General features: G+C 40.2%; 1 protein-coding gene across 2 annotated transcripts; it reads left to right on the top strand.

Annotated features, from left to right (window-relative positions):
- Positions 1-4,402: 4,402 nt before the first annotated feature.
- LOC145448422 (nucleolar protein 10-like) lies at positions 4,403-13,982 on the top strand. 2 transcript variants are annotated; one of them, XM_080326806.1, is made up of 19 exons: positions 4,403-4,546; positions 5,449-5,630; positions 5,707-5,851; positions 6,149-6,226; positions 7,093-7,130; positions 7,194-7,330; positions 7,406-7,471; positions 7,538-7,690; positions 8,056-8,134; positions 9,389-9,538; positions 9,602-9,721; positions 9,858-9,984; positions 10,251-10,429; positions 10,996-11,088; positions 11,147-11,332; positions 11,948-12,028; positions 12,087-12,223; positions 12,572-12,665; positions 13,651-13,982. In XM_080326806.1, the coding sequence occupies exons 2-19, from the start codon at positions 5,565-5,567 to the stop codon at positions 13,762-13,764; spliced, it is 2,043 nt and encodes a 680-aa protein (XP_080182932.1). In that variant the 5' UTR covers positions 4,403-4,546; positions 5,449-5,564; the 3' UTR covers positions 13,765-13,982. The 2 variants fall into 2 exon arrangements, with proteins under 2 accessions (XP_080182932.1, XP_080182931.1); XM_080326805.1 differs by lacking the exon at positions 4,403-4,546 and having other exon boundaries at positions 5,193-5,630.
- Positions 13,983-14,183: the final 201 nt, after the last annotated feature.

The following is a 14,183-nucleotide window of genomic DNA, read 5'->3' as shown; positions in this document are numbered from 1 at the left end:
CATGTCCACATTCAAGTCGAAATACAAGCAATTACTACTAAATGAATAGCCAACTAGTCCATTCTCAGGATTACCGCAACCATGACTGAACTATCGATATCGCCTTCCGCATTCCTCGTTGCTTGCTTTTTTCTATACTATCTTCTTTACTTTGCATTCAGTGTGCATATGTCTCTTCTTTACATCGCTTAGGCCAAGGTGGATGATGATGATGTTTAATGTAAACTTTAAGTTTAAAGCATAGACACCAAAAATGGTATTCAATGAATTTATAAACAGCAGCGGTTGAAGTCAATCAGACATCTGTGGTCGATCAAAGTTGTCAACAATTAGGTTCTTTGAACTCTGGCTGCATGTCGTAGCCTATGTAGAAACCCTTAGTAAAAGACTGCACGTGAACATCAGTTATATCGGAAAACATCCCTCTGTTTCGTTAATGTTCAAGTTCATGGTCGAAAATATGTAGCCTACACCCGAACAGAGCAAGTAGGCCTATAGTTTCATGTCCATATTTCTCAGGTTGGCAAGCTTGGATTCACTCTGTGACGCTTAAAAATTGTCATTACTTTGAGAATAGAATTTCACTTTCAGCGTAGAAACTCTCTGCGGGCCGGTCAAAATCGCTTGGCGGGCCGCATGTTGCCCGTCCCTGGTCTAGGCGATGTAAAGAGTAGGCAGCATGCACTGCACACTGAATGAAAAGTAAAAGAAGATAATATATACAAGCAAGCGAAAAAAATGGGGTGGCATGTCACGGAAGGCGAGATCGATAGGTCAGGTCGTGGTCCGGTAACCTTGAGGGCGGACCAGTGTCCATTGCGACATCAGGTAATAGCCGTCGGTTAGTCTGCGATAAGTATACGGCAAGTCCGTGATCAACGGATATCCGCTTACAGTTAAAACTTAACTGGCACTTCCGCAGTAGCTGACACGAACGTCCTGTGTTCTGTGTAGTTCTTGACTGTAGTTCAATAGACACAAACAATTGCCTTTTCCAGATATATTGTACAGTAATTCGGATAGTTTTAGCAGTAAGTTTCAGCGTACATGAGTCTCATAATCTGAGTCAATCTTTGATATGCACTGGGTTATAACTATGCGATAAGTCACGTGATATAGCATTATACCATAACAGATATAGGAGAGAGAAGGGGCCAGAGCTCCACACCATGTAGTAGAAGTTGCTTATATTTAGACTTGAATGTGGACACTGGACATGCTCGTCGATTGTTGGATGGCCGGCGGGAGACTGTTCCACACGTCAGGTCCGGCATATTCGATAAAGCGATGATCTTTTCGGTCGATCATATGATAAATTGGACGATGTGGACGCACGTGTGTGGTACTTATGCGCTTTTTAATTGATTCCGAGGTAAAGAAGTCGTTGAAATCGAAGCATGTAAAAGTTATGTTGTCCAGTATAGTCACTTTGGAAGTTAAGCGACTCCAGTTTTCGTCCATTGCTGCGATGGAGGAGGGCAGCGATTTATATGCTTGGAATATTTGGGAATGAATAGCATACGATTTCGACTACGCTGATGCGTGATGGGAAACTACTTGATGTCGGCAAAACACGAAATAAGCTCCTATGGTAGCCTACCAGTGAAATTAAGGTTGGTCGGGTCCATTGTCTATCTATTCATAGCAGAGAAGAGTTCTTAGACATCAGGGACTTGTTGGATCGGTGTCAAGGGCCACATATCCCTTGACGCAGAAAGTGCCTGGGATTTTAGGTATCGCACAGGACTGGGTTGAACTGAATGAAGTAGAAAATGTAATATATCTCCCTGTTTTTATCACTAACTAAGGCTATGCTCAGACGGCCAGGTCAAGGTGGGAAGTCATGTGTGAAAAAGTTTTCAAATTATGTTTTATTACATGAGTATTTGATTTAAATACTGGAAAATACTATGGTCTAAGCCAGGGGTTTCAACACCACGCGGCCCACGAGTGCATTTCGTGCGGCCACGTCGGGATTTTGAATTAGATTCGACAATATTTAACTGCCACATATCTTTTTTTTTATATTTGAGAACTTTTAATTACTATGGCACATTAATCATTATATTCAAGTTGTTATTGATCTGTTCAATGTGTGAACGTAAATCAAACTAACGAACCTACCGATAGATAGCCTACGAAACATCCATCGTCACGCTTGCTTGCCCAGAGAAAAGCTCAGCAACACAATTGCTAATCCATAGTTGACGTCCCGAGCGCTCAAATTATATAAAGTTAATCTTATTTGAAAGCTACTGTCGTGCTGATTCTGAAAATATATTAAAATATCATTAAGGCAATGGAGCCTCCCCAAAATAGCCCTTAAAGTCTGGGAATCGTCATTGATGCTGTAAACCAGGGGTGGGCAAACTTTTGAGCTCGCAGGCCGCATTCAACATCTGAATCCATTCGCGGGCCGCACTATATAAAATTGGGAATTTAAACCAAAACGCAATATTGCTGGTATTTGATTATATAGTGAGGACATGGAGATAATAAATATGCTTATTTCAAACAAACCAACTATTGCTATGATGATATCGTACACGCGCCAGAAACAGTGGCGAGATTTCATAGACTGGCCGACCTTAATAACTAATTTGTCAAAACTATAGAGATGAAAGGCTGTTGTCCCGATTGTTAGAACAGGATTGAAATTTAAATCTGTGAGCAGCGATCTATTCATAGATTTACTGATTCCACTTTAGGTTCAGTTTCGGGACACACAATGCTGACAGCATCATAACCATGTTAGCTTCAAACACGCTTCTACTATATGTGTAGATAAAATATAAATACCCTAATTGTACGCATACAGAGAACCAATCTATTTAAGACACGCGCAAATCGTTTTTTATAAGCACATCACTTATGAATAATAAAAACTGGAGTGGCCGATCTGAAATCACACTCGTGATCCGAATTATGTCTATCTCGTTTAGGATTTCTGTAATGTTGTAGCAGACCGCTGGTCCTTAACGTAACGTCCCTAAATAACGTCAGGTATCTGTTGAGGGAACTACATGCTTTGCTGTAGTACTGCGATTACCATGTGACCCACATACGATTGCACAATATCCTGTCTCGCTATCTTGCCGCGCACTGCGCAAGTCTATACCTTTTTTCTCGTATCGCTCGTCTATATGCGCCGACCTCTCTCGCACGCCCTCAGACTCATTTTACTACGCTACCTGACGTACGTCTCTTTACTGCAATACATCCGTACCGAGTGAAACTGTGGGTTAAGAAGTCGCCAACGCCTAAGACAGCAAGCTACAAGCAAGTCGTTCAGCTACTTACTGCTCCAGCACGACACCCAGCCACACTGTTACATGTTGCCCTGAGTTCGGTAACTCACAGCTGAGCCTCAGGATATCTATTGCAAGACCGTACGTTCGCCATCACATCCAGGAGCCAAGGGATCATCACTCAACCTCACTGTTACATGTTGCCCTGAGTTCGCTAACTCACAGCTAAGCCTCAGGATATTGCAAGACCGTACGTTCGCCATCACATCCAGGAGCCAAGGGATCATCACTCAACCTCACTGTTACAATGTTTAGCAGTTGAAACCTATTAAACTGCGTGGACCCTGAGATCGGGCTGTCGCGACAGAAATTAAACATGGAAAATAACATAGGAAGTATTTACCTTAGAAATGTAGTTCTCAAACTTTTTAAGACATACCCCCCCCCCCCTTATGATGGTGAAAGAGTTCGCGCCCCCTTATCGTTATATCATAAAACGCAACCAGGATGCTGGCAAACTTAACGGATGGTTTTCTGGCATGGAAGGTTGTGACTATGATGAGAGATTTGTAAATATGAAATACAAAGCCATAATTATGATTCAATGTAAATCGCGCGGAGCGCGAAAAAAATTTCAGTTGGGCTCAGCTTCGCGATCCCCTTCAGATGCTTTCACGACCCCAAGGGGGGCGCGTCCCCCAGGTTGAGAACCACCGCCTTAGAATTATCATGGTGAAATATACTAAGAAAAAGTTTAATCAAGTCCCTGCATTATTCGATTTTTAGTACTCATTTTATCAATATTTTAAATAAGTTTCGTTAGACTCTCGCGGGCCGTAGTAATTGCCCACCCCTGCTGTAAACAATCGTAGAGACGCAGCACAATGACCACATTACATTGGATAGGAAGATAGGAAGGTGTCGAAACGACTTATAGGAGTATAGCCTTTGAAATCAGACACCCACCTGGTCCTTGACGATGAGGAGGCATGGACACCGAATAAAAAGTAAATAAGATAATACAAAAATACTAGTATTGATTCAGTAGAAATTGCTTGTATTTCGAATTGAATGTGGACATATGGACGGACATGCTCGATGACTGTCGGATGGCAGGCGAGATACTGTTCCACAATTCATGTCCGGCATATTTGATAGAGCGATGATCGTTCCTGTCGGCCACATGATAGTTGGACGAGGACGCGCGGGTGTAGTACTCATATTCTTTTGATTCGGGGGTAACGAAGACATTGGAATTTTCTGCGCAGTGACAGCAACGGAACTAATACATGAACTTGGTAATTTCTAGTTTACGCATATCTTTTATGCTTAAGACACTGCATATTTTGAGCAGTGATTTGCTGGCCCCATTGGGGCGCAGGCCATGATTCGAAGGACCTAATGTTGCGTGAGCGTAGTTTTACCATAGCCTTTATGAAGGCTGTGGTTTTACTGATTTAGCGATGGAACATTCTAATAAAATCGTGACAAAAACGAAATCCTAATGCGATTAGGATTCCCAGAAATATTCTCAGTCGGGTCGCGAATATTGAAAACCTCTGTATGAGGATTGAGCAACGAGTGCCCACTGCCCACTGCCCAGCAAATTCCAGTGATATGTGTTCGAAAGTGGTCTGTCTGTACTGCCAGCGTACCCTATAATCAGTCATGCGTCCCGACCACTACAGAAACAGAAAATAATCAAGTATATTTGTCGCCTGTTGGTAGCAGAGATGAGCATGGATTAGGATTAGGTTTTGAAAAAACAGGATTTGTGAAATTTTGTCGGATTTGGATTGGATTTGGATTAGAGATTTTTTTCAGAACGGATTAGGATTTGGATTGGATTTACATATTTTCAAGAAGATTAAAATGTCGTGTGGCGAATGGCGACAAACTTTTTTCAGATCAGTTATTAATGTACTTGTGGTTACTAAGTTATCTTGAATCAAGTGAATCGTTGGTTGTGATAGAAAATTTTCGAATCCCTCAATTGTATAAATTAGTATTTTTTCTTGGAATCGGATTAGGATTGGACATGGACTTGATTATGAAAAAGTTGTGGATTAGGATTTGGATTTGGATTTGAAGGTTCGGATTTGGATTGGATTAGGACATAGAAATTTCAAATCCGCTCATCTCTGGTTGGTAGGTAGTGGAAGTATAGTACATCCTCTATAGTGGAAGCTTCAACTTCTAGGCGATATAGGGCTTGGCAGCAGTACGAAGATATCTGTGCTACATTCTCTGGTAAATACTTTCTGACGACCATATTTTACTGTGGAATTTGACAAAGGCTGATACGGAAGGGTCGACATGCAAGTTACGAGCCCCAACAACGTAAAAATCTACAACTTGAGCCAAGGAAAGTCGTTGCCTGAGGTATGTAAAAGGATAATTACCGAAATTTATATGCATGATGTGAAACTATTACTAACCAGTTCGCCTGTATTTGCAGTTCTTGTCTGATGCTAAGAAAAGAGCATTACTTAAGAAAGATGTAGCATTGCGGAGAAGAATTGAACTGATACAGGATTTTTCAATGCCAACTGTCAGCACAAAGGTTAAAGTTACCCCGGACGGAAATTACATATTTGCTGCGGGTAGGCTGAATTGTTATATATCGGAATAACGTTTGTCACATTGAACACAGAAACTATGCAATAGGTCTAGCAGTACTTGAGTTTAAATTGTTGTTTATAACATATAGTTGCATCCGATCTCTTTCATTACCCTGAAATTTGCTACTCTGGCTCCAATCCAAGACCAAAATCCAAATCCTGTCAAGTTGTTACATGGAGCCCCAATTTTATAGCAATCTTTATTCCAAACCCCAACAAATGCTCATTATAGAGCTTAAACTGCACCATTGTAAAGTTTCTGGTGTTATTTTTGGACAGGGACGTACAAACCACGCATAAAATGCTTCGACGTCAATCAGCTTTCTCTCAAGTTTGAAAGGTGCATCGATGCAGAAGGTAAGAATGAAGCAGAACATTTCCTTCCACTAATTATGAATACAGACACAATTAGATTTCGATCATCATGGATGCCTTTTTGATTTTGAACACTTTCATCTGTTTGCTCTATAATAAGTCAAAATAATCGTATCTCAAATGCTTTTATCCTAGCAAATAAATATTCGCTAGAGAATTTGCAGCAAAACTTGGCAATAGCAATGAGTCTATATTTGCCATCATGTAAAAATAATTGTCGACATGACAACATTGTTCAATTTACGAAGTCAAAAGAAATGAGACGCATATGAGTATTTTAGTTAAGCTTTTCAAGGACAAATTTGATAGCTTTATACTCCTCTTTAATCTTGGTAGAATGACCAATGGATGCAGGAGAATATGTATTTCTGTTGTGCAAAAGTACAATTTTTAGGCTTGACAAACCAATATTTCGCATCAGGTCATAGTCAATTATCTATTTATGCGCAGTATAAAATAAAAAACAATTCGATATTCTTCCTACCAAGTGAAACATTCAAGGGTGAATACAGTGATTTTGGGCTTTTTTAAGGGTATAAACATCTTCTGATCAGGAGCCAATCTGACAAAACTAATGTAATATCGTAATCAACAACCTTGAAAACCCCAGAAACAGCTCTAAGATGTTCTGCCAAAAAATTTTCTTCAAATTTTGTTGACCAGTGTAATTATTGGGTTTGCTGAGGACGATATTCATTCATAGGGATATTGACAGATTCAGCAGAGAGAACTCTGGTTTGAACTTAGGGCAGAGGTTTCAGTTAGACTATTGTCCATCATTGGGAATCAGGCATATAGAAGTTTCAAAGTATTTGTCAATCTAACATCTTAATCATGTCCAATTTCAGTTGCTGCCTTTGAAATTCTGACCGAAGACTATTCAAAAGTTTGTATCATTGAAATACGGCATTTTTTGTTTTGTATGAGCCTTTTCTTGTTTCCATGTCAGATTGCAATGTTGTTAAACGACCGCTATGTAGAACTGCATTCGCAAGAGGGACGCTGGTACAGAATCAGGATGCCAAAGTTTGGCCGAGATTTACAATATCACCCGGCAAACTGTGACTTATACCTAGTCGGGGCTGGGTAAGTGGCCTATTACAAATTAATATATGTTCATATATCTGACTAGATTACTTACTGTAATATTTTATCTTCAAGGCCGGAAATTTATCGTCTCAATCTTAGTCACGGACAGTTTTTCAAATCTTTTATGACTGATGCTAAGTAAGTTGTGTATGTTACAGGATACTCGGTACCTTGCATGATTATGCCGATTTTATATCTTCACAGAGAGCTTAATGTCTGCGAATTGAATAAGGAGCATCATTTGCTGGCTGTGGGTACGATTGACGGAAAGGTGGAATGTTGGGACCCACGGTCAAAGCAGAGGGTCGGGGTGTTGGATTGCGCTTTGAATATCGCGGATATGTCTGACGACTTAGAGTGAGTGTTTTAGGCTCATTTGTATCTTTTTATATTGTTAGATGTGTTTTCTTACTCAGCTATTGTTTTATGATGAATAAAGTTAAATCGGGTTAGAAATTCTTGAAAATATGTGACATGGGGTTATCGGCAAAAATATCAGCTGTGTTTGCAAAAATGTATTATATAGGGAGAGCTCAATTTATTAGAAATGGGACAACTCTGTGAGTTGGCAACTTGCAGTAATGAAATGAGTCCGCCACTGGGAGATTCCTTCATTCGCTTTACGAGTTCAACAGCGCCTGAGGCTTGATGCTGACTGAGCTGCTACTCGGAAGAGAATCTGTTCTGCTTGTCTGTTGGTCGAAAATATGTTTTTCTTTCAGGTCGTGCGTATGTCCGGAGATTACGGCGTTAAAGTTCAAAGGTGCGCTGCAGATGGCGGTAGGAACCAGCAACGGTCGGGTAAGATATTGCCAAAAGTACACACTTACGTTGCTTCGAAATTCATTCTGCAAGTCTCGTGCATTAATGTAGGCTAACCATATTTTGGAAATCTAAAAAGAGGACACTTTTTCAGAAACCTGAGACTTGCAGAACCCGAGAAGAATTCTCAAAAATCGGTGCATTTTTCCCACTTAGTGATCGGTTGACTAAAAAAAAAGGTCAACTTTCCGCTCAGAGCTCAAAATACCGTTCTCCTCTCCACATTGCTAGATGGTTGACTAAAAAAAAAGGGTCAACTTTTCGCTCAGAGCTTAAATCACCGTTTTTCACTCCGAAATAACCACCGGAGCGTCACTTCTGTGCTAAGTTACGGCATATCACTCGCATTTTGCTCTGAACGTGACCTGAATTTTCAAAAAAGAGAACAAAAAGGGCGTCTTCCGAGGACACTTTCAAAAAAGTCAAAAAAGAGGACGTATGGTAACCCTAATTAATGTGAAGCATACAAAAAATATTGAAGAGTCCACGTTTACACTGGTTTATCCAACTTCAACCAGGCCCCACGCCGACCCAGCCGCTGGCAAGCACAGCAAGTCCAGGGCTGCAGTAAATGGGTAGGGATACGGCATGAAGGTCATCCGGGGTAAAACATCGGCCAAATCGTTATGCATATCGCGAAGTGCTGATCCGCTGTGGCAACCCCACATTTGGGAGAAACTCAAACACGCTCTCTCATTAAACGTCATGTCCACTTAACCTATGATTCCTACTACCGGGCTAATATGAAAGATCTATGTCCAATTGTATTGTTTTCAAGACTTGTTTCATTTCATTATAGTTTGCAAGCTCATGTGCCCCTCATCAAGAAGATTAATGGCATGATATCGAGCAATGAAATCAAATTTGGAAAAGTATGACTCGCTGGAGTGATTTCAACAACAATTGTACACAAAGACGGCCGTACCGGTTGTCTTAATATGACAACTAGCGAGAATCAAATTGCACAATTACACGTACAAACGTCGACAGACCTATATTGATGGAATATTTTTAAGATAGTAAAACTAATTCTGTCTGGATTATTTAATTTAATGAAAATGATTGAATGATATTAACAGAGGTAGCCCTGAAAGCAATATTTTTCTACCGGTCTGAATAGCAGTAAAACCAAGATGGTGACGATCACCAGAAGTGAACTTAAAGACAGTTAGGCATTCCAGTGACTATATGATCAGTAAAGTATGGAAATCTCACCCGGTTCATCGTTGACAGGTTCTGCTCTACGACATCCGCACGAATAAGCCTTTTGTGAACAAAGACCATCACTACGACCTGCCCATCCATTCGATAGATTTTAACAACGACAACAAGATCGTGATATCGTCCGACCAGAGATGCGTGAAACTCTGGGACGAGAACACAGTAAGCGTTTGGCCGGTTCCGTGTGACTTATGCGCTTGTGTCTGACGGTGCGATTCGTTTCAGGGTGCACCAGTTACGGCCGTCGAACCGGAACACGACATCAATCATATGCACATCGTGAAAGACAGCGGTCTGTTGTTTCTGGCGAATGAGAGCAGCAAGATTCAGACGTTTTTCATACCCGTAAGTATGAACTGTATTTTTCGGTAAAACCATCAACTTTTCACACTTTCGATTTTGCCAAAAGTGGAGAAGTAGCTTGCTTGGTATTAAGCTGCATCCCCATTGAATTTCATTCAAGTATTCGCTCTGATCTCAGATGCTGGGCCCTGCTCCAAAATGGGCTTCTTTCCTGGACAGCTTGACGGAAGAACTTGAGGAAAATCCGACCCAAGAATTGTACGACGATTTCAAATTCATCACCGTGAAGGAATTGGAAAGTCTAGGTAGTTTTTCTGTTGCTTGTATCTTGTGTTGTCTGACTATGCATCCTGCAATTTCAATAGCAGCCACTTCCGAATGATTCTTAGAAGTAAGCCACCACTCGGCCAAGTCTACTTGTAAAAATTGCTGGAGTGGGCTACTTTTTTGGACTTTAGTTTATGCACATCTTAAAAATCACTACTTTTTGCTTTTATTTACAGCAGAAAGTTTGGGTGTTATTTTAACTTGTACATCAGCGCCTTTATAACCTTTGAGATCCATTTCTTAGGCCTTTCGCATCTGATCGGGTCTTCGTTGCTGCGAGCGTATATGCACGGATATTTTATGGACATTCGGCTGTATCACAAGGCAAAATCGATAGCGAATCCGTTCGCGTATAGCGAGTATAGGAAGAAGAAGATTCATGAGAAGATTGAAGAGTCGAGAGAGAACCGCGTTCAAATCAAGGTAATCTAAGTTTTTGTGTACTGACACAAAAACGTGACGATGTGATACTTGTAAAGTTTTGCATTACCCATTTGCCACTTCATTGGTGAAACTTCTGTTTTCGCCAAGTTTCCTTAATGCTATTGCTCATTCATTCAGGGCCTCTGTAGATATCAGTTATCAATGATGATATTGGATGGAAAGCACTTTATTGACAGGCTATATCAAGTCATGGTTTTGTTGCATGCCAGTTTGTTGGCAGACTCGATATTTAAGGAACAGATCTGGTACGATGTATCGCTGTCTGCGTTATGCTTATGCAGACACTCAAATCTATGTAATGAACCTGCTGTATATTGCTATTGCCTGTTAAAGAGAGAGTAGATTGTATTCAATGTGCCGGTTAGCAATCCCTTCTTATACCAGCCAAGAAGTATCCAGCAAAACACCCGAGAAGCAAAGTACGGTAGATGTGAAAAAAAATTTTTTCTCTTAGTATCTTTGAATGATTATTAATAATTGAACCTGACTCTTGTCTCAAGACATTGGTTATTTTCATCGATGAGGTCATGCAATTGATTTCACAGAAATTACCTAAAGTCAACAGGAATCTTGCGGAAAAACTAATGCACCAATCTAACGATCTCGAACTGAAGAGTGGCAAAAAGAAAAAACAAAAGGTATGTGGTTATTCGCAATGTGTGCCGGCCTTTGTTAATGGTTTCTCGGTATACACAGAAAGAAGCGGAGTCGCTTCTTGGCGACAATCGGTTCAAAGCTATGTTCGAAAATCCCGAGTTCCAAATTAACGAGGAATCTGAAGAATTTCAAGTTATCAACCCTGTCGTCACCAAGAAATTCGATAAAATGCGAAAGAAAAAGATCGCGAAAGATGAGGATGACGTATTATCAGATAAAGAAGATGTAAGGCATTTTGTATAATTAGGACCTAACAAATGCTATGTGCAGCAGTTGCCGTACTTCTACTCACGTACAAAGGGCAAGCAACACAATTCTTTCCACCTGTGAATTGACCATTGTATTCTTTGGCAGATATTGTCATGATGTACTTCTACTTTAACAGTTTTTAGGTAAACTGGCTCCTTTACAGTTTGGATTTTAGTACAAAGTAGTTTTGGCCTGTGGGCAAAATCTAAACCAGTTTTATGGGTGTAATTGTCTGGGTAACGTAGTCGGGTATTGCGGTAACTATATATAGATATATATATATATATTCAAATATTTCACCTATTCATAGTGTGATTAAGGATATTGTGTTGGTCGGATAATACATCTTGCAATTTTGACAGTAGCAACGTCCTACTAATGACATCCCTCTACTTGAATCTATTTTTAGGCTAATTGAGCACTTTCGGAACTTTTCTTTGCTTCTTCTAATTGAGCATAAATTTACAGTATTGCTACTTTCGGAACTTTTCTTTGCTTCTTCTAATTGAGCATAAATTTACAGTATTGCTTCTAATTCAGCTTGAGTAGCAAATGCAGAGTATATTTACCACATCTGTTCCTTGACTTCAGAGCAAGCCGGAAGGCAAGGGATCCGATAAAGAGTCTTCCGACGATGAATCGGCTATGAGATGGATACAGCATCACAAAAAGGTATCCGTCTTAAATGTGGCGCTGCAGGGCCTGTTGTGAGATTTTTGATTTTCGATAGTTGCCCAAGCAAGCGAAGAATCCAAAAGCGAAAGAGGCTAAGATGTATCAATTAAAGACCGATCAAGAATTCTACACGATGAAGGATTTGAGCAAAGTCAAGCATGACGATATTAAAAAGCGACGCAAAATTATGAAGTAAGTTTTACTTGCTTATTTCCGGCTGATCGTTATCAATCGACTCCTATCAATATTTACTGGCCTGAGTGTCTAATGACGTTACCACTATTGCAACTGTTTCATGCGAGCGGGTCTTCAGCAATGTTGCATTGATTCGTGAGGATCTTGGTACTTCAATTCTTGATGGATATGCTGAAATAATATATTTCCAGGTGCTTATTACTTAATTCTAGTTTTAGTCTGAATAAATAAAGTTCAAATTACTGCCACCAATTTGAAGTTCTAGTGTACACATATCACATTCTGATATCGGTTGAGCTCTAGTTGTGATCATAAAACTGTGATTTTGTTTATTTCACTCTGAAGAGCAAGCATTGAAGATCGTATTGAAAATGATGATTCGACCAGCAAGCGGCCAGTTACACAGCAATGTGCAGAAACAACATTCAAATCAAGAAAAGTGAGTGAACTATTGTGTTGTTCTGTTGGAAGCATAAGTATCGACTTAATGTGTGTTTTGGTCCCTATATTATATATTTGGAGTGTAGCTTGTATCTGATATCTAGCTACAAGTCTTAGAACTATTGTAGGTCGATGAGATCGTTTGATCTGCAGCTTTCACACTGTTTTGTATCGACCTACCTCAAGATTCGGTTTGTCTTCGTGCAATAGATCGACAGTAATCGCCGTGTTCTGTGTAAAATCTGATTGAACTATGCTGGATATGATATGCTATGCAGTCAAATAGCGAAAAGTAAGTAAGCAGATCACAAAGTATTACGAAATAGAAGTAGCGAAAATCAGATCTACTTGAGTAAGTACCAGAAGTGGAGGAAAACTACTTGAGCACTTTGAAAAAGTAGAAGTACTTCGTTACTGACCACCTCTGCTTACAACTAATCGGTCATGCCTAGGAATTTGACATTTCTGGCCATTGGGTCCCAATTTTCCACTGTCCACATCACCCAAGACCAAAAATTGAGGCGGACGAAGTACCACTACTTTTTCAACTCCTCAGTTAGGTTTTGGATAACTTTTTAGGCAAAGCTAGGTCTGGAATACTTACTTTTTTACTTGATTGGAAATAGCTTTCAATACAATATCCATTGTAGAATAATATTTATTAACTCGAAGACTTTTCGGGTGCCTCTTTTCAAGAGTTATCGGCACACTAAAGGGATTTAAACAGATTTAAAAGCAAAACCAAAAAGGCAATGTATGACGCAACAATCAAAATCACAAACCATGAAATTCGCATTGTACCAATGGCAACAATAACAAACTATGAAGTATACGGACATACGGCACTATAGTAACAGCACAATTTGTAAATAAACGATTGCATTCTTGCAATTGATTATATCAATGATGACTACTTTAACGAACTCTGCCCAACATATAAGCATTGTGATTACACAAGATTCAACGCTTGTCCCATTTTGCAGTCTGAAAACCAGGCAAAGAGAGACAGAGAACAGAAAAGTCACAGAGAGGAACGGAGGAAAGTTCGCCGGAATGCAATGAATTTACCAAAAATTAAAAATAAGCCTACCTTGTGAGGCTTTCTTTCGAAGTCCTGCAATTGGAGGAACTGGGATGGGGCAGCTGCTCGAGTGCTCTATAGGCATCTCTTCGCAAAGCGATTCTGGCTGATTAACAACATGCAGATGCCGACAAGAAGAGGGTGTGGAAAAGCTCTGTCGATGGTCGAAGAGGGTTGACAAGCATTTGTTCGTGCGATATGAATATTAAATACACGTGTTCACCCGAAAACGAATGAAGCGAGTAGTGTGTTCATGGTTATAGGTGTTGCTTTCATGTTTCTCGTGTGCGTCTAGGTAAGTGGGCTAACCGGAAGTGCCACGTTCACTACCCATGTGTCGGTAAAGAGTGCGTCGGAGCGGGAGTTACAGATCTAGGCGAAGTTGAGTGTAGAGATTGAGCTGATGATGAGAGCTAGGTCGGGCGAAGGGTTACG

The sequence above is a fragment of the Botryllus schlosseri genome, chromosome 10 (assembly GCF_051294905.1).
Source record: "Botryllus schlosseri isolate E-star chromosome 10, Bs_hap1, whole genome shotgun sequence".
In the NCBI taxonomy this organism is placed as follows: domain Eukaryota; kingdom Metazoa; phylum Chordata; class Ascidiacea; order Stolidobranchia; family Styelidae; genus Botryllus; species Botryllus schlosseri.
The sequence above is the reverse complement of the archived record's forward strand: the minus strand, read 5'-3'. Positions and strand labels throughout refer to the sequence as shown.